Raw genomic sequence first — 21,410 nt, forward strand, 5'->3', positions numbered from 1 at the left:
TTGAATTTCTTGTGTACTTTAGTTGCAAAAGTGACAGACCACTATGAAATGTTCTAAACTGAACAAATATTAGAGATTTTTTTTTGGTGGGAAAGGGAAAGTACTTTTTGGTTTGCCATGAAGCATTCCTTTTATGCATCTTGTGTTTTTTTGTAGCACAAGAGGAAAAAAACCCACTCCTCTCCTATTGATCCACTAATTTTTTTTTTTTTTTTTTGCTTATTACTAACATAAAAATGCAACAGACTTCTTTCTTTTTAATTTTTAAATTTTGTTTAGAGAATTAAACATGGCGACATGGCTCAATAAGAGTACCTAGGTTTCAGGTAAACATTTCTATAGCATTTGAACTGTTGATTATGTTGTATACCCATCACCTAAAGCCACAACATTTTCCATAACCTTATATTTGTCCCTCTTTACATCCTTCCCCCACCCCAATCTTCTATGTTCCCCCTTCCCCTGGTAACTGCTTCACTTTTATCTATATCCATGAATCTGTTTTATATCCCACCTATGTGTGAAATCACACAGTTCTTACTTTTTCTGATTTACTTATTTAACTCAGTATAACGTCCTCAAAGTCCATCCATGTTGTCATAAAAGTCACTATAGCGTCATTTCTTATGGCTGAGTAGTATTCCATTGTCTATATGTACCACTTCCTCTTTAATCCTCTTATCAAGGGACATTCGGGTTGTTTCCATGTCTTGGCCACTATGAATACTGGTGCAATGAGTATTTATGTACCAATGTTTTCGAGTTTGGGGGTTAGACTCCCAGCAGAGGTATTGTTGGGTCATATGGTAGTTATATTCTTAATTTTTTTGAGGTACCACCATAATATCTTCCATACTGGCTGTTCCAGTTTACATTCCCATGAACAGTGTATAAGGGTTTCCTTTTCTCCACAGCCTCTCCAATACTTCTTATCACCTGTCTTGTTGATAGTAGCCAATCTAACAGGTGTGAGGTGGTATCTCATTGTCGTTTTGATATGCATTTCTCAAATAGCTGGTGAAGATGAGCATCTTTTCATATATCTGTTGGCCATTTGTATTTCTTCTTGGGAGAAGTGTCTGTTCAGGTCTTCTCCCCACTTTTTTGTGTGTGTGTGTGTGTGTGGCAGAGACAGAGAGTGTCAGAGAGAGAAACAGATAGGGACAGACAGACAGGAAGGGAGAGAGATAAGAAACATCAATTCTTCATTGCGGCTCCTTAGTTGTTCATTGATTTCTCATATATGCCTTGACCGGGGGGCTACAGCAGACTGAGTGACCCCTTGCTCCAGCCAGCGACCTTGGGCTCAAGCTGGTGAGCTTTGCTCAAACCAGATAATCCTGCGCTCAAGCTGGTGACCTTGGGGTCTTGAACCTGGGTCCTCCTCATCCCAGTCCAACGCTCTATCCACTGTGCCACCACCTGGTCAGGCTCCCCATTATTTTATTTTATCTTTTAATTTTAAGTTGTTGGTTTTTTTAAATTTATTCATTTTAGATAGGAGAGAGAGTGAGAGAGAGAGAGACAGGGAGAAGGGGGGAGGAGCAGGAAGCATCAACTCCCATATGTGCCTTGGCCAGGCAAGCCCAGGGTTTCGAACCAGCGACCTCAGCGTTCCAGGTCGACGCTTTATCCACTACGCCACCACAGGTCAGGCTCCCCATTTTTAAAATTGGATTGTTTGCTTGTTTGTTGCTGAGCTTTGTGAGTTCTTTATTCATTTTGTTTATTAACCCCTTATCAGAGCTATGTTTGCAAATATCATCTCCCATTTAGTTAGCTGCCTATTTGTTTTGTTGTCGGTTTCTTTTGCTGTGCAGAAGCTTCTTAGTTTGCTCTAGTTTCATTTATTTTTGCTTTTACTTCCCTTGCCTTTGGGGACAAATTCATAAATAGTTCTTTATGGCCAAGGACCCTGAGCTTAGTACCTGTGTTTTCTTCTATGTAATTTATTGTTTCACATCTTATATTTGGGTCTTTGATCCATTTTGAATTAATTTTTGTGTAGGGGGACAAACTGCAGTCAAGTTTTATTCTTTGCATGTAGCTTTCTAATTTTTCTAATTTTTTAAAAATTTTTTATTCATTTTAGAGAGGAGAGGGAGGGGGAGAGAGAGAGAGAGAGAGAGAGAGAGAGAGGAGAGACAGAGAGAGGGGGGGAGGAGCTGGAAGCATCAACTCCCATATGTGCCTTGACCAGGCAAGCCCAGGGTTTCGAACTGGTGACCTCAGCATTTCCAGGTCAACGCTTTATCCACTGCGCCACCAGGCCGCTTTCTAATTTTTCCAGCACCATTTATTGAACAGGCTTTCTTTTCTCCATTGTGTGTTTTTGAGTCCTTGGTAAAAAATTATTTGACTATATATTTGTGGTTTTATTTATGGGCTCTTGATTCTGTTCTGTTGGTCTGTATGTTTTTCTGCCAGTACTATGCTGTTTTGATTGTTGTGGCTTATATTACAGTTTGAAGGCAGGTAGTGTGATACCTCCAGCTTTATTCTTTTTTTTTTCCAGCTTTATTCTTTATCCTCAGTATTGCTTTGGCTAGTCGGGATTTTTTAAGATCCCATATAAATGTGGTAATTTTTTGTTCTATTTTTTAAAAAAATGACATTGGGATTTTGATAGGGATTGCATTAAATTTGTATATTACTTTGGCTAATATGGCCATTTAAACTATGTTGATTCTTCCACTCCATGAACATGGAATATTTTTCCATTTCATTGTGTCTTTTTTCAATTACTTTCAATAATTTTTTTAGTGTCTAGTATACAGGCCTTTCACATCCTTTGTTAAGTTTATTCCTAGGTATTTTTTTGTTGTTGCAATTGTAAAAGGAATTGTGTTTTTGAGTTCATTTTCCAATGTTTCATTGTTGGCATGTAGAAAAGTGATAGACTTTTGTATATTGATTTTGTATCCTGTGACTTTACTGTATTGGCTTATTGTTTTTAATAGTTTTTCAGTGGAATCTTTGGGGTTTTCTATCTACCAGATCATGTTACCTGCAAAAAGTGATAACTTTACTTCTTTTTTCCCTGATACAGATGCCTTTTATTTCTTTCTCTTGCTTGATTGCTCTGGCTAAAACTTCCTGAACTATGTTGAGTAAGAGTTGAGAAAGTGGGCAGCCTTGTCTTGTTACTGATTTTTGAGGAAAAACTTTCATTTTTTCACCATTTAGTATGATATCAGCTGATGGTTTGTCACATATGGGCTTTATTATGTTGAGGTACATTCCTTCTATTCCGATTTTACTGTTTTAAACATAAAGCGATGCTGTATCTTATCAATTGCCTTTTCGGCATCTGTTAATAGGATCATGTGATTTTTGTTCTTTGTTGATGTGGTTATGTTAATCGATTTCCATATGTTGAACCATCCTTTTACTCCTTGTGCATCCAAGTGCATCCTTGAATCCCTCTTGATCATGGTGTATTTTTTTTTTTGATATGTTGTTGTATTCAATTTGCTAGTGTTTTGTTGAGTATTTTTGCATCTGTATTCATTAGAGATATTGCTCTGTAGTTTTCTTTTTTTGTGTTGTCCTTGCTGCGCTTTGCTTTGAATGTTATGTTGGCCTCATGAAATGTGTTGGGGAGTATTGCTTCTTCTATATTTTGGAAGACTTTGAGAAGGATAGGTACGAAATCTATAAATGTTTGGTAGTATTCACTAGTATAGCCATCGGGTCCTGGAGTCTTATTGCGGGGGAGGTTCTTTTTTTAAGATTTTTTTTTTCTTTTTTTTTTTTTTACAGAGAGAGAGAGAGTCAGAGAGAGGGACAGATGGGGACAGACAGACAGGAACGGAGAAAGATGAGAAGCATCAATCATTAGTTTTTCATTGCGACACCTTAGTTGTTCATCGATTGCTTTCTCATATGTGCCTTGACCGTGGGGCTACAGCAGACTGAGCCCTTGCTTAAGCCAGTGACCTTGGGTCCAAGCTGGTGAGCTTTGATCAAGCCAGATGAGCCTGTGCTCAAGTTGGCGACCTCGAGGTCTCGAGCCTGGGTCCTCCGCATCCCAGTCCGAGGCTCTATCCACTGCGCCATCGCCTGGTCTGGCGTGGGGATGGTTCCTGTTAGTTGTTTCTATTTCTTCCCTGCTTGTAAGGTATTTTCCACCAAGGAAGAAAGAAGGACGTAGACACCAAGTGTGGACAACCAAAAGCTTTATTTAGAGTGCTCCTGGGTAAGGTTTACTGTTCCGCAAGAGAGAGGCCAGGGAAGTCACGCAGCTTCTCCCGGCCAGGGGTGATTTATAGTGTTGGTAGGGTGGTGGTGGGGTGATAGGTCGTGGTGAAATTTCATTGGCTGACAGACAGTTGTTTTTTCAAAATGCTCCTGGGCCATTTCTTTTGGCGGTCATGGGCATGGGTGGTTCCTCACGTGACCTTCCCCCATTGCCAACTAATCTCACATTCTAACCTTTTATGTTAGATAGGGGCACTGCTATTTGTTTGGCTACTTCCTGCTGGTTAGGAGCATCGTGGGGAAGGGAGGTCGGAAGGTGGTGGCAAATTCTCTGTGGGAGGGACAGGAGTGACAAGAGTGACAGGAGGATCTGTGGGGCCCAACTTTTTAGTGAGCCAGACACAGGTGGGACTCAGTGGTTCCAATTGCCAGTGGTTCTGTACAGGGGAAACTTTGAGGCAGGAAACATAGTACCAAGGTGTTTGCCCTAGGAGCTTGGCTGCAGTAGGAGTAGTCAATATTACCATATGGGCTCCCGTCCACCTGGGCTGTAGGGAGCCGGATTGGAGTTCCCTTAGAAACATTGTCTCCTGGTTGGAGAGGGACTGCTGGGTGAGCTTCACTTGGATCCCCTACGGAATGGAGAGTCCAGTCTGTGTGTTCCCTAAGAAGATGGCAGAGTAAAGACAGAAAGGGGAGGTATATGGCAAGAGGAGGGGGGTTGACAGGTAAGTTGTGATTGATTAGGAATGATCTACCATAAACCAGCTCAAAGGGGCTGAGTCCAGTGGGGTTTTGTGGGGTTGCTCTCATTCTGGTGAGAGCCAGGGGGAGGAGGTTTGGCCAGGAGAGTCTGGTCTCAATGGAAAGTTTGGTTAGCTGACTCTTCAGGATGCCATGGGCCCTTTCCACCTTACCCAACCATTGAGGGTGATAGAGTATGTGGACCTCCCAGGTGATGTTGACGAGAGATGGCGACCTGCTGGACTATTTGGGCAGTGAAGGCCAGGCCGTTGTCTGACTGGATGTAGTCAGCAATCCAAACCGTGGGATGATGTTTTCAATGAGAAGGGAGGCAACGGTGTCTGCTGTCTCTCAAAAGGTGAAAAAGATTTTTATCCACCCTGAAAGGGTATCAACAAAAGTTAAAAGATAGCAGAGTTTTTTGTGAGGGGGCATGTGAGTGAAGTCAATTTGCCAATCCTGGCCTGGCACGTGGCCCCTCAGCTGATGAGTAGGGAAGTGGGGGCGGAGTCCCCCTTGTGTAGAGGTTTTGGAACAGATAGTGCATGCTGTGTGTACCTTTTCAACAGTTTGCTGTAGGCCTGGGAAGAAAAAGAGAGGTTGTGTAAGAACCAACAGAGAGCTTTTGGCCCTATATGTAAGGAACAGTGGATATCAGAAAGGAGAGTTTCAGCCTGTCCTTTTGGTAAGGTGATTCTATTTACGAGAAATATCCATCCCTGGTTGCACACATCTTCACCTTTTTTAAAGAGGGTCTATTCTTCCTCAGGAGTGTAGGAAGGTTTCAAGGAGGTGGAGAGAAACATGAGAGGAGAGGGGGAGGCTCCCATAGTGAGGTTTGAGCCACCGTGTCGGCATGAGCATTTCCCAAGGCCACCGGGTCCTGAGAGGTTTGATGGCCCCTACAATGTACCACAGCCACCTCAGCGGGAAGCTGTAATGCCTGCAAAAGTTTAGAAATGAGGGTAGCATTGATTATGGGGAAGCCCCTTTCCTTCCAGAGGGCAGAGTGGCTGTGGGTGATAAGAAAAGCATATTTAGAGTCAGTATATATGGTTATGCGTCTTCCCTGGGTCAGAGTGAGTGTCTGCATGAGGGCAATTAATTCTGCTTTATGGGAGGTGGTGCCCTCTGGCAGCTGTTGGGCGTCTAGGGTGGTGGAGGTGGTGACCACCGCATAGGCTACCCGTTGTCGTCCATCGGGTCCCTGTACAGAGTTCCCATCTACAAAGAGTATTAGATCTGGATCTTTTAAAGGAGAATCTGTTGAGGAAATCTATTAGCTCTGTAAGAGAGTTGGTGGGTTTCAGAAGTGTCGCTGGAACTGGCAGTAGAGTGGCTGGGTTGAGTTGGGGAGAGGGCAAAAGAGTGACTGAAGGGTTTTCAATAAACAGGAGGCGAAATTCTTGTAGGTGGGAAGGACCCAATAGATAAAGTGATTTGTGCAAAAGAAGGTCGGTGAGCCTGTGGGAGGAGAAGACAGTGATGGGTTGGGAAAGAGTGAGTTTAGTAGCTTCCTTGGTGATTTCAGCTGCCATGCCCAGTGCCCGGAGGCAGGGCTGCCAGCCTTTGATGGTGGTGTCTAATTGTTTAGGGAGATATGCCACAGGGCAGTATGTAGGCCCCACAGGTTGAGTCAGTTCTCCACTTGCATTACCGTGCTTTTCATCAGTGAAAAGTACCGTGCTTTTCATTGCCCTGACCTGTGGTGGCGCAGTGGATAAAGCGTCGACCTGGAAATGCTGAGGTCGCCGGTTCAAAACCCTGGGCTTGCCTGGTCAAGGCACATATGGGAGTTGATGCTTCCAGCTCCTCCCCCCCTTCTCTCTCTCTGTCTCTCCTCTCTCTCTCTCCATCTCTATCTCTATCTCTCCCTCTCCTCTCTAAAATGAATAAATAAAAAAAAAGAAAAGAAAAGGTGCAAGGGGCGTCTGGGGTCAGGTAAAGCGAGAGGGGGAGAGGAGATGAGGGCATCTCGAAGGGTAGAGAAGGCTCTTTTAATAGTGTTGGGGGATGTGAGAGGCCCCTGGGAGTCTCTTTTGCAGCTTCATAGAGGGGTTTGGCTAAGAGAGAAAAGTTGGGAATCCAGTGTCTAAAGAAGCCTATCAGACCAAGGAAAGAAAGAATTTGATCCGTGGTGGTAGGTGGCTGGAGACTGCGGAGGGTCTGAGTTCCATCTAGGGAGAGACCTCGAGTGGTAGGGGTTAAGGCGATGCCCAGACAGACTGTGGACTGAGAGTGAAGTTGAGCCTTAGTAGAGGAGACACGATACCCCTTCACAGCAAGGAAGTTAAGAAGGGTAGCGATGTGTTTCCTTGAGGCAGACAGGGAGGGGCTGCGGAGGAGTAGGTCATCTACATATTGCAAGAGGGTACTTGTCTCAAGATTGCATGTAGCGCCTGACCAGGTGGTGGCGCAGTGGATAGAGCGTCAGACTGGGATGCAGAAGGACCCAGGTTCGAGACCCCGAGGTTGCCAACTTGAGCGCGGGCTTATCTGGCTTGAGCAAAGAGCTCACCAGCTTGGACCCAAGGTCGCTGGCTCCAGCAGGGGGTTACTCGGTCTGCTGAAGGCCCACGGTCAGGGCACGTGTGAGAAAGCAATCAATGAACAACTAAGAAGTCACAACGCGCAACAAGAAACTGATGATTGATGCTTCTCGTCTCTCTCCGTTCCTGTCTGTCTGTCCCTGTCTATCTCTGCCTCTGTAAAAAAAAAAAAAAAAGATTGCATGCAGCTAGATCCCGAGCTCCTGCCTAAACAGGTGTGGGCTGTCCCTAAATCCCTGGGGCAGGACAGTCCACGTAAGTTGCTGGGCTGCGTTAATGTCTGGGTCCATCCAGTTGAAGGCAAACAGAAAGTAAGAGTCAAGGAACAGTAAAGAAGGCATCCTTGAGGTCTAAGACCGTGAAGTGAGTGGTGTCAGGGGGAATGTGTGTAAGTAACGTGTATGGATTAGGGACCACCGGATGGAGGGGGACAACCGCCTCGTTAATTAGGCGTATGTCTTATACGAGGCGGTAGGCCCCTGTGGGTTTTCGAACAGGAAGGATGAGGGTATTACAGGGGGATTCCATAGGGATGAGTAAGCCTTGATTTAAGAGGCAGGTAATTATGCATTTAAGGCCCTGTCGATGATTCCCTGAAATGGGGAAGTGGGTCTAGATGGGAATTGGGAGGGATTCTTCAAGCGGATGTGTACAGGTGGGTGGTGGGTTGCTACTACTGGGGTCAAGATGTCCCAAATTTGGGGGTTGACAACGTCTGGTGGAGTTTAGGGTGATCTGTAGTTTTGGGGGAGCCTTCAACCAGGAGTGGTAGGAGTAGGTAGGAAGATGTTGTCACCTGGATAGTGGCTCCAAGACTTTAGAATGTCCCGACCCAGAAGGGTTACAGGGAATGAGGACATAACTAAGAAGGAGTGTGAAAAGGGGATTCTGTCCAAACTGTATGACAGGAGTAGCGTGCAAAGAGGAAATGAAGGGGTCCCATCCACCCCCATAATGGAGACCTGTGAGGAAATTAAAGGTCCAGAGTGTGGTGGCAAAACAGAAGGTAGCCACCGTGTCCACAAGAAATGAGATGGACTTACCCGTTCCTGCAGCATTACCCTGGGCTCGGCGAGGGTGATGGGGGTCTTTGAGTCCGGGCTCCATTAGTTGTCCATGAGACTGAGAAGTTCAAGTGATGGGCCCACCTGGCTGGTTTGGCCTCCTATTTGGGTGGCTTGTCCTCCTCTTGGAGGCACCGAGGAAGAGCCTGTTACCCGAAGGGGGCAATTGCTTCACCAGTGGCCAGGCTGCTTGCAGTCAGGGCAGGGTTTAGTGGGTGGCCTCGGGCAAGAGCACTGCTGGGCCCAGTGACCCTCTTTGCCACATTTAAAGCAAGTTCCTGGCAGTGTTCCTCATTGCAGCCCGGACTTGGGCCGGGCACCTCCTTTGCCTTGTCCCTGTTGCTCTGTCGGCCTCAGGGCTGCCACAAGAGCCTGGGTTGGGAGCATTACCTTTTGCTGTATGCGGGCCTGGCAAACAGCCTCAGCCTTTTCCTCCCAACCATTAAAAACTTTACATGCCATGTTCATCAGGTCTCGGATAGGGGTTTGGGGGCCCTCTTCCACCTTTTTAGTTTCTTCCTAATGTATGGGGCCAATTGGGAAATAAAGTGGGTGGCTAATACAGTGGCCCCGGCATTGGAGGTAGGGTCTAAACAAGTATGGAGGACCATAGTGTCAGTGAGGCGGTTCAAAAAGAGGGCTGGGTCCTTGAATGATTTCTCTCAGTTTGTCATAGTTAACTACCTTTTGGACTGTGCTCTGAATACCAGCTCTAAGACATTCAATCATTTGGTCTCGTTGCCTCCTGTTTGCCCCATATGGTAATCCTAGTTGGAGTCTGTGTCGGGGACTGCCTGTACCCCAACTGGCATTTGGTCATTTGTGAGGTGAAACTGATCGGCATGAGTCCGTGCCGCTGTCTGGATTTGGTCCCATTCGTCGGGGGTAAGGGTAGAAGACATGATAACATAGAGTAATGCCAAGTGAGGTCATGTGCCTGAGTGAGATATTGGAATTCCTTGGTATAGGCGGTAGGATTGGAAGAGTAGGAGCCTAAATGCTTTTCAATTGCAGACAGATCAGAGAGGGAAAAAGGAACATGAACCCAAACAACTCCTTTTGCTCCAGCCACAAAGGGCAGAGAGGGCAGAGAAGGTTTTCTCCTGGTGGCTTGGAGCAAGATCTGGTGTGAGCATTGATGGGAGGAGAGAGAGGGATAGACAAATGAGAAACAGGATCCGGCAAAGGGAGAGGAGGATCCTGATAGGGCAGAGGGGGTTGTGCAGGAGGGTGAGAGAATTCCTCAAGGGGGTCAGCGAAGGAGGAAAGATCAGGAGCTGAGGGTTTAGCTGAGGTTTCTCTGGCTAAAAGGGCCTGCACTGTGGAGCAGGCAGCACAGAGATTAGGACGGGAACGCAAATACCAGAAGCCCTGAATGTAAGGGATCTCTGACCATTTCCCAGTTTTCTGGTAATAGTTCTGTAAATTGGTGAGAGTGTTAAAGTCAAAAGTCCCTTCAGGAGGCCACCTGATCTTGTTATCCAGTGGGTACTGTGACCAGGTCACACTGGAGAAGAAGATTAGTTTCTTCTTCTTTAGGGAGGGATCTATGTTTGAGAGATTCAAAAGCACCCCAGGGGTGTTTTTGAGCCAGGTTTAGATTCCTGTGCCCCCATGGCCTCCCTCAGCCTTGGGGTGATCAGAGATGAGAATTGACATCCCGGAACTCCATCTCTGGCCACCAGACAGTCAGGCAGAGTGAGTGTCCGGGACATCTCCACGGGCACACATGCACTTGGAAAGGGTAGGAGGTCCCTGATGCAGCTGTGATTATAGACAGGGAGGCTCGGAGTCAGAAAGAATTGAGGGGACTTACCTCACCATGTGCCGAAGTGGGTGGGAGGTCGGAGGTCCCTGGTCTTCCTAGGAAGGGAAGGGGAGAGGAGCAGCCCTTGCGGGCTCAATCTCCTCCTGGGTTTTGGCACCAAATGTAAAGTAGAAAGAAGGATGTAGCCACCAAGTGTGGACAAGCAAAAGCTTTATTTAAAGCACTCCCAGGCAAGGTTCACTGGTCTGCAAGACAGAGGTCAGGGAAGTCGCGCAGCTTCTCCCGGTCAGGGGTGATTTATAGTGTTGATAGGGTGGTGGTGGGGTGATAGGTTGTGGTGAAATTTCATTGGCTGACAGATAGTTCTTACAAAATGCTCCTGGGCCATTTCTTTTTGTGGTCCTGGGCATGGGTGGTTCCTCACATGACCTTCCCCCATTGCCAACCGACCTCACAGGTCTATTTAGGTTTTCCACTTCTTTGTAACTCAGTCTAGGAAGATTGTATAGTTCTAGGAATTTCTCCATTTCCTTTGGATCAGGGGTCTCAAACTCAACTCAGCATGTGGGCTTCAGAGCAAGATCACAGCCGTTCGGCGGGCCGCACTAGGTCTACAAAAGGCAACTGTTACGCAACACTTTTCTCACTGCAGTTGAAAACAAAAAAAAATCAGTACAACAAGCACAATCGTACATGCAGTTTACTCAGTGTCACAAAACGACCAGAAACTGTAGTTCGCATCACAACTGCTGTTAACTAAGCTAATATCTAGCTAGGATGCTAGAGAAATGAAAAATACAAGTAGGCCCCTAGGCTTACTTAATTTTATCCAAAATATTTTGAACTTCGTGGATTAGTCTGCGGGCCGCACAAAATTGTTCGGCGGGCCGCGAGTTTGAGACCTCTGCTTTAGATTGTTGATTTTGGTGCCATATAACCTTTCATAATATTCTACAATCATCCTTTGTATATCTATGATGTCTGTGATAATTTCTGCTCTTTCATTTCAGATTTTGTTTATATGAATCCTTCCTCTTTTTTCCTTAGTGTGTCTAGCCAGTTGTTTCTTGATTTGATTGATCATTGTTGTATTAATTATTTTTATACTTTTTTCTCTATTTTATTTAGTTTTGCTTTAATTTTTACTATTTTCTTTCTTCTGCTGACTTAGTGTTGCCTTTGCTCTTCTTTTTCTAGTTCCTTCAGATGTGATGTTAGGTTGTTTACTTGAGATCTCTCTTGTTTCTTGATAAAAGCCTGTAACAACATAAACATCCCTGTTACTGTTTTCGCTGCACCTCAGGAATTTTGATATATAGTATTGTCATTTTCATTCATCTGTATATATCTTTTGATCTCTGCTTTTATTTCTTCTTTGACTCAGTCATTTTTTAGAAGTATATTGATTAACTTCCGTATTTTGTGAGTTTCTCTACTTCTTTTTTACAGTTGAATTTTAATTTCAAAGCCTTATGGTCAGAACACATGCTTGTTATAATTTCAGTCTTCCTCAATTTGTTGATGTTAGTTTTGTGGCCCAACATAAGATCTATCCTTGAGAATAGTCCATGCACACTGGAGAAGAATGTATAATCTGACTTTGAGGTAAAATGTCCTATAAGTGTCTTATTATGTCAGTTTGGTCTAGTGTGTCATTTAAGGCCGATTTTTCTGTATTGATTTTCTTTTTTTTTTTTTTTATTTATTCATTTTAGAGAGGAGAGGGAGAGACCGAGAGAGAGAGAGGAGAGACACAGAGAGAAGGGGGGGAGGAGCTGGAAGCATCAACTCCCATATATGCCTTGACCAGGCATGCCCAGGGTTTCAAACCAGCGACCTCAGCGTTTCCAGGTCGACGCTTTATCCACTGCGCCAGTGCAGGTCAGGCCTTGATTTTCTTTTTAAATCATCTACCTAAAGCTGTCAATGGTTTGTTGAAGTCTTCAAGTGTGATTGTAATTTTGTCTGCTTCTAATTTTAGATCAGTTAGTAGATGTCTTGTATATTTTGGTGCTCCCTGGTTTGGTGCATATATAGTAAGAAGTGTAATGTCTTCTTGATACAATGTCCCCTTTATCATTATGAAATGTACATTTTCGTCTCTGGTTACTTTTGTTGTCTTAAAGTCAGTGTTATCAGATATTGAGTATGGCCATACCTGCTTTTCTTTAGATTTTATTTGCTTGGAGAGTCAACTTCCAACTTTGAGTCTGATTTTGTTTTTGTAGCTTAGATGTGTCTCTTGAAGGCAGCATATGGTTGGGTTTTGCTTTTTGATCCAATCTGCTCCTCTGTGCCTCTTTATCGGTGAGTTCAGTCCATTTATATTTATAGAGTAATTATTGACACTTGAGGATTTCCGATAGCCATTTTATTTTTTGTCTTCTGGTAGCTCAGTGTCTTGTTTGGTTCTTCTCTTTTGTGTTTCTGTCCGTTTTTTTGTTTGGTGGTATTCCATGCTCCTTTCCTATTTCCTCTATTTTTTACGCTGTGTGTTTCTGTAGTGGCTTTTTCGTGGGTGGTTAACATTAGGTTTTTAAGAGAAAAATGTTCATATGTACAAGAGTTCTTTTGTCTTTTATTTATTTATTTATTTATTATTATTTTTTTGTATTTTTCTGAAGCTGGAAACGGGGAGAGACAGTCAGACTCCCGCATGTGCCCGACCGGGATCCACCCGGCATGCTCACCAGGGGGCGATGCTCTGCCCCTCCGGGGCATCACTCTGTTGCGACCAGAGCCACTCTAGCGCCTTGGGCAGTGGCCAAGGAGCCATCCCCAGCACCCGGGCCATCTTTGCTCCAATGGAGCCTCGGCTGCAGGAGGGGAAGAGAGAGACAGAGAGGAAGGAGAGGGGGAGGGGTGGAGAAGCAGATGGGCGCTTCTCCTGTGTGCCCTGGCCGGGAATCGAACCCGGCACTTCCGCACACCAGGCTGATGCTCTACCACTGAGCCAACCGGCCAGGGCCGAGTTCTTTGTCTTTTGAGTGTTTCTGCACTCCATTCTTCTTTGCCACTGTAAATCTTTATCCCCCTCCACCAACTTTTTTTTGTCACTAATTATCCTTGTTTTTGTTGTGACCATGTTGGAGCTTTTACTTGTGGTTTTGATTTGTTTTGTTCTTTGTATCTGTTCAAATAACCCCCTTGAGTATTTTCTGCAGTGGGAGTTTTATGGTGATAAATTCCCTCAGCTTCTGTATGTCTGTAAAAGTTTTTATTTCTTCTTCATAATTGAAGGATAACATTGCTGGATATAGTATGCTTGGCTGGTAAGTCATCTCTTTCAATACTTTGAATGTTTGGGCCTAACCTCCTTTAGTTTGTAAAGTTTCTACTGAGAAGTCTGATGATAAGCTAATGGGCTTTTCTTTATATGTCAAGTTCTTTTTTCCCTAGTAGCCCTGAGGATTCTTTTTTTGTCATTGATTTTTACAGTTTTATTACAATGTGCCTTGGAGTTGGTTTTTTGGGTTGAGGTAACTTGGCATTCTGTTTGCTTCTTGGATTCAAGGCTCTAACTTTCCATAGGCTTGGGAAATTCTCATCAATTACTTACTTGAATAGGCTCTCCATTCTCCCTCTCTTCTTCTTCTGATATACCTATTATTCTTATATTGCTCTTTCTGATAGAATAAGACAATTCTTGTAGAGCTCTCTGCTTTTTTATTTTATAAGTCTCTCTCCTCTTCTCTCTGTATCTATAGTTGCCTGTCTTTGATTTTCTTGTATAATGATTTTCTTGTATATCTGACTTGTTCTATTAGCTAATCTTGCTACCTCAGTTTTCAATTCATGTATTGAGCTTTTCTTCTCTGTTTTTAAAGTTTCAATCTCCATAATGAGGTGTTCGTTTTGTTTTCTGAGCCCAGAGTTGCCTATTGGTGTCTTCTTGCATCTCATTTAGTATTTTCAGACCTTCTATTTTGAATTCTCTATCATTTAACTCCTAGGTTTCCATTTGATTGGGATTTTTTTGTGTGTGTGGAGATTTTTCATCTTCTTACTTAACATCTCTGTCTTGTGTAGCCGTGGTATTCAATTTCTTCTTTCTTGATGGCATTTTAGAATGGTGTTGTTAAGAACCCTAACAAAAAAACCCCTGAAGAATGAAAAATTTAAGAAAATACCATAAAAATATAAAAGTTTAAAAGTTATGGCAAGGAGAAAAACCACAATAAAAAGATCAAAAACAAAAGTAAAAGTTAAAACACCCAGGAAAAATAAGAATAAAATATATAAAAATTAAAGAAAATGACATTCAGAGGAGAAAAAGAGATAAAAAGAATAAGAAAAAAAAAGGAAAATATGAAGAAAAAAAAGGAAACATAAGTTTTGGTTTTGAGAGGTTTCTTCCAGTAGATGTCATTGTAATACAATTTTTAGCTATGTGAAGTTCCTGGGCTATCCTCCACTAAGATGTTGCTGTTGCTATGATGTAGGGTGGGGCTGCAGATTCGGTGGTGGGTGGGGCTCTCCAGCTTTCCAGTTCTAGCATCCGCAACCTCAGGCTTCCAAGCACTCCTCCCCATGTCTCAACAGACCTGGGAACCAGGTGTGGAGAACCTCTGTTCTTTAGGGGAGTGAGTGGTTCTGGAGAGCTAGCTGTGGGAGGTTAGGGAGGCAGGATCTGGGAGGCTGGGGCTGCACTTAAGTTTTCTGTGTGTCTGCTGAGTCCAGGCTGCAGGCAGACCATGGGAACACTTGCTGTGACCCCGCATTCTGGCAGCTTTGGTTTATCACTCCCTCTGTCCCTCTATTTTACTGCTCTTCCCTGCAAAAGGAGACCCAGTCACTCCAGGTTTCCCTCTCCACACCCCTCAGACAAAATCCAAACAGCCTTAGCTTCCCATAGTACAGGAAAGAAAAAGAAATCCAGTCACCTCCAGGTTCGTCTCCTCTCCAGAGCCCACCATGAATGTGTTGTATCTTCCATCCCCTTTTTACCCCATCCACCTTCAGTCCATTGAGTGCATGGATCTTTCAGGTATGCCTGTGAGCCCAGCTGGGATTTCTTTGCTGGGTTATAGTTGTTCAATTTGTTGAAGTTTCAAGAGGAGAGATCAGGAGTATCTCTCGTGCCACCACTATTCTGACATCATCTGATTGTTCTTAAATTTAGTTATAACTGCTGTTTGGTCCTGGGATGAGACAGTGGAATGTTCATCTACCTACTCCGTCACCATCTTCTTATTTTTTCTGAATGCAAGATACTAATTTTATGTGTGTTAGGCTATATTTTACAGCAGTTTTAGGTTCACGTTGATCTACTAATTTAGATTTTAATAAAGTGAAAACAAGTTCAATTTTTTTTTAAGTGAGGGGAAGGGAGATAGACTCCCACATGTGCCCCAACCGAGATCTACCTTGCAAATCCAGTCTTGGACTGATGCTTGAATCAACCGAGCTATCCTCAGTGCCTGAGGCAAATGCTCAGACCAACCAAGCTATCCTCAGCTCCCGGGGCTGACACTTGACAGTTGAGCTACTGGCTACGAGAGGGGAAGCGGGAGAGAAGAGGGGAGGGTGGGAAGAAATGCAAGTAGTCGCTTCTCAAGTGTGCCTCGACAGGGTTTTGAACCCAGGACGTCTGCATTCCAGGCTGACTCTCCATTCACTGAGCAAACCAGCCAGGGACTCAAATTACTTTCATGTAATTTAGAATGTTGAGTGCTCTGTCTCTGATAGGGATGAGTGGTTGAGTTTCAACTCCTGAAATTTTTGAAAAGTCTTGTTGTGACCTGTGTAACTGTTTAATATCTGTACTTTCAAAGTAAGTCATGCCACTGGTTTTCCTAATCCCTCCAGTTGGGAGACATAAACTTGTGTAGAGAGTTAGTGGTTGTGTTTCCTGGTAGAGACCACCTTTCTCCTAATCTGGGTTTTGATTGTGACTGTTCATAGAAAATCTCTACTGTTTGAAGGAAATAAGTATTACAAAATAAAGTCTTAGAACACAGTCTTTTAAAAGAAATCACTGGTTCTTCTATGCATTGTGTATGCTTGGTAATACTCAGTTGGAAAGGTGGTGGTCATGCATTCATAATTGTGCAATTTCCCATTTTTAATTTTCCCACAAGTGTTGACTTGTACAATATAAGGAATTTTATAAAGACAAAAAGTTAAACATTTTTGATTTCTTTAGTAGTATCTCTGGAATTCAAATAGTGTTTTAAAAGTTAGCTTAGTTCTAAGCAAGTCTTAGATACATCAGTTGGCTTAAAATTTAAAGCCTTTTTAAGTCAAAAATGTAATTATTTATCACCAAGAACCCTATTTTGCTAATAAAAGATGACTGATTTTATCTAGTTTCTCTTTCCCTTTTTGTCTTTCAGTCTTTTTTAAATGACATCCTTTTGAAGTTACATAGCTTAAAGGATGCTTGTTATGATAAATTTCATATTCTATATAGTGTTAAAATGTTAATAAGTTTTCTACTAAGATTTTGGTATTTCCACTCACAAATACTAGGCTTGTGAAAATGATCTTTATGCTTGTGCGTGTAACAAGTGGTAGCATCTGACTTCTGTCCTTGCCAGCGTCTTAGTCAGTGTTTTCTAACTGCCAGCCCGCAGACTGGTCCACCAGAAATTTCATGCCAGTCTGTGAAAGAGTTAACTATCCTGATGTTGTATGAAGATTATAGACACAGTGATCTTAGTTTAATTTGCTTATGCTCAGGGTGATTTTGTTACAGAACAAGCTGGCGTTTGAGTTGCCCATTGCCACTGAGTCACAGAACCAGGGTCCAAGTGTTATAAAAAGTATCTTTTATTCAAAATGCCAGCAACTCGAGAAGACAGGAGACCCATGTCCAAAAGAACTGCCTCCACACTCCAGGTTCTGTTTTTGTAGGTTTCAGGGGCTATTAGTAATGGTGTAAGACACAGTCCATGCAGTTAGTCACACAGACAAGAGGGAGGTGGGAGATGGGTCTGCTGGAGTGCCTCCCTGAAACGTCCTTCTGACACTGCTACAGGTCTATCTGGTGTCCTTGGCAATGCTCCAGGATGTCTGGGGTCTGGCACCTCTGGGAGCCTTCTGCAGGCAAACTCCCTGTATTTCTTAGGCAACAAACTAAAGATTAAGTTTTGTGAACTAAGCCTCTAGTTATCTATAGTGCCTTAACTCCTTATAGGAAATTCTGTGACTTGGTCCTTACAATAAATTATTGTAATTTAACCTCTTACAATTTCTGCCTTATTGGTCCCCAAAATAAATCCTATTTTCACCAATCCTCAGTGTAAAAAGGTTGAAAACTACTGTTTAGATCATTGTAAGAGCAGGGTCTTGTCAGTATCTCATATCTGCCCTCCCAGTCTGCTTATATTTCCCAGGATAGGAAATATAAATTAGTAGAGGGCAGAATGATCAAGTAGAAAGAACATTGCACTTGGAAACAGAACTAGGCTGAATCTGGATTATACCATTTAGTTAGCCATATCACCAAAATATTTTTCAATCTTCAGATTGACTATAACATTCCCAGTGTACTTAGCCATGATGTTTACATCCAGCCAATGAGGTATGTCAGAGCACTTTGTATGATTATTATAAGATATGGCAAATTGAAAGTTTCATAGGTGCCAAAAACTACTTAAATTAATGCAACGAATATTACCTAGCTCTACCTGGTTTTTCTTCTGATGTTTCTCTCTTCTCCTGACTTGTATAGGTTCTCCTGAGTTTTGTTTAGTAAGTCGTCCATTTCTAACTAACTTTGTTATCTTTTCCTATACAAGAGAATCCCCTTTAACTTCCCCCTCTGATTAATACTGCACAATGTTAACAAACTGTGAAAAGATTAATTCATAATGTCATCAATAGGTCACCTCCATGAACTTCAATGTGGACATGCTTTTTGTGAACTATGCTTAGTAGTAACTGAAGAATACAAAACAATTATATGCCCTGCTTGTAAGGTAAGTTTTATCATTTTTTTACAATTTTATTAATTTTAATGGGGTGACATTAATAAATCTACGTACCCATTAATAATGGGTAAATATGTTCAAAGAAAACATCACCCAAAGTCAAATTGTCCTTCGTCACCTTCTATCTAGTTTTCTTTGTGCCCCTCCCTCCCCCCCCTTCTCCCCCCCCCCCCCATAACCACCACACTCTTGTCCATGTCTCTTAGTCTCGTTTTTATGTCCCACCTATGTATGGAATCATACAGTTCTTAGTTTTTTCTGATTTACTTATTTCACTCAGTATAATGTTATCAAGATCCATCTATTTTGTTGTAAATGACCCGATATTATCATTTCTTATGGCTGAGTAGTATTCCGTAGTATATATGTACCACATCTTCTTTATCCAGTCATCTATTGAAGGGCTTTTTGGTTGTTTCCATGTCTTGGCCACTGTGAACAATGCTGCAGTGAACATGGGGCTGCATGTGTCTTTATGTACCAATGTCTCTGAGTTTTGGGGGTATATACCCAGTAGAGGGATTGCTGGGTCATATGGTAGTTCTATTTTTAGTTTTTTGAGGAAAAACCATACTTTCTTCCATAATGGTTGTATTCATCTTTCATACTGAATACATTACAACCTAATGTTAAATGTAAACATGTTAGAGAAATAAAACATACTTCTTTTTTTTTTCTTTTTTCTTTTTTATAGAGACGGAGAGTGAGTCAGAGAGAGGGATAGACAGACAGGAACGGAGAGGGATGAGAAGCATCATTAGTTTTTCATTGTGCATTGCAGCACCTTAGTTGTTTATTGATTGCTTTCTCAGATGTGCCTTGACCACGGGCCTTCAGCAGACCAAGTAACCCCTTGCTGGAGCCAGCGATCTTGGGTTCAAGCTGGTGAGCTTTTTGCTCAAACCAGATGAGCCCATGCTCAAGCTGGCAACCTCGGGGTCTCGAACCCGGGTCCTCTGCATCCCAGTCCGACGCTCTATCCACTGCGCCACCGCCTGGTCAGGCACAAACATACTTCTGATTAGAAACTTTTTACTTGCATTTTTACTGCTGAGTCTTTAAGCCAAGAAGCCAGCAAAATATAGAGCTTTTCCCATCCAGTCTATAATTGTTCAAAGTGATCAAGAAGAATACAAGGTTAAAGTCATACATTAATCAGCATACATATTTTGACTCTTTAAAGAATTCTGTGGATAATCGGCTCTATTTATTTTTATTTTAGTGAAGTATACAAATCTTTACCCTCCTTTCCCACACCATTATCATGTGAGCACATTTTGAACACTACCTGCCCCTCAACCTTTGTGTGCCATCAAATTTATTTTTGTAGAGATGCCACAGTATAAAAAGAGAAACAGAACCGTGGCCTAACTTCAGAAGCACTAAAAATAGGATAATTGCACTAGGACTAAAATCTGTGGACCCATAATAATGAGAACAAATCAAGGATTTTAAATAAAATTTAGTGAATGTTGTTTGCACTGCTACAAATACAGATGTGGCTTGTTGTATATATACTGCTCACAAAAATTAGAGGATATTTCAAAATGAATATAAAGCAATAAAAAAGCATTTGATTTTTTTCTTAAACAAGAGCATCAGAAAAGCAAATGACATGCCAAAGAAAGATTGATTATGCAAATGAGATGCAAAAACAATTTCTATTTCATTAGTGAAAATGCACTATACAAAAGGCTGAAAGTACTGGAGTATCTGCACGTTCCCTGATCCCCTAACTTTTGTGAGCAGTGTAGTATGTTTCTCGAGAGTTGTGTTAATCTCTAAATTCTTACTGTTCCAGTTGAGAAATCAGATGATGAGGGTTTATATTTAATGTTTTCTATGGCAGCATGGCTGGCAATTACTATGGAGGCAGAAGACCTAGAATACAATCCTAGTTCTATCACACTATGCCCTAATTTTCTTATTCGCCTGATGGAAGTAATACCTGCTTTTATCTTATAGGATTGTAAGAGTCAAATCTGAAGTACGTAAAAGTTTTCTACAAGCTTCAACACCATTAAAATAAGTGTTCTAGTAAACCCTTGGTTGCTTAGGTGTGGACCAACTGGTTTGCAGGTTTAACATGGTAAAACACACACACACACACACACACACACACACACAAATTTGTGAAAGTTTTAATTGTAGCAGAAACCTATAATATTAGAAGACATCTATTTTGGAATTACATACTTTACAAATTAAGGCCTTCATTGTGGGAGATTCTTATTCCCTTTCCTTTCTTCATGGTAGGTTCCTTATGAAGGAAAGTAAAATAAGTCACATTACCTACAATTTTAATCTTTTTATTTCTTTATAACAAGCTTATTGAATTACTCTATTCATTTAAAAGATCAGTAAAAATGCATGCAGAGCTTCTTGAGTGATGAACTTGTCATGAATAAAGAAATAAAAACAAGTAGAGGGGTGACCTGTCCATTAAGAGGATGAGTCTAAGAATATGAGATAATGGCCATATTGAATGGAGGGAGAATAGGAGAGACATCTATGTTTAATCTGCTTAAGATATGACCTGTCTCCATTTTCTTCATTGCAGTTAGAGGAGGGAATGGTTTTCAAGGTTCAGCATCTGCTGTGTGTTTCTATATAAAGGAAATAAAAGGGATAAGTGTTTTTCCTCTTCACAGGCAAGGCCTATGGCTGTCTCTCTGCTACTTGACACTGCTTCTCTGGATGATGTTGTCCAGATATGAATGCTCTGTTTGTGACAGGCATTTAAGCTTTGGGTCCCTTATGGGGTGCTTGCCTTCTTTCAACTTCTCCACTGGAGGTTGGGTAGATTTTCCCTGTCCAAAGCCTGTATATATTATTTTAAAATATTCTAAAAAGGTTTATTCTTTCAGTTTATTTATTTTTTCCATTATTTATATTTCTAAAACTTTAAGCTATACATGTTTTCTATATTCTCTTATTAATTCTGCATTTTATTCCATAATTAACAATGTATGTACCATTTTATTTACAATTATCTTGATTCATAAAATTTGCTTTGTTAAATACCATTTTGTTCAGTGATCCACCTAAAAAAGCTCTCTAAGGAATCCTTCCTGTTTGTTAATGATAATGTTGTGTCCTGTGGAAACTAGAAGGGAAAAAATCAATTACATTTGCTTTCAAAGAACATGTA

General features: G+C 42.2%; 1 protein-coding gene across 1 annotated transcript in view; it reads left to right on the forward strand.

The window, feature by feature from the left end:
• The window catches only part of RNF17 (ring finger protein 17), a 162,140-nt gene that overhangs the window by 443 nt on the left and 140,287 nt on the right, over positions 1-21,410 (forward strand). The window contains exon 2 of the mRNA XM_066365810.1: positions 18,153-18,247. Coding sequence (XP_066221907.1) covers positions 18,153-18,247 — 95 coding nt within the window. The remainder of the gene's footprint in view (positions 1-18,152; positions 18,248-21,410) is intronic.

This window comes from Saccopteryx leptura, chromosome 2 (assembly GCF_036850995.1).
Source record: "Saccopteryx leptura isolate mSacLep1 chromosome 2, mSacLep1_pri_phased_curated, whole genome shotgun sequence".
Classification (NCBI taxonomy): Eukaryota; Metazoa; Chordata; class Mammalia; order Chiroptera; family Emballonuridae; genus Saccopteryx; species Saccopteryx leptura.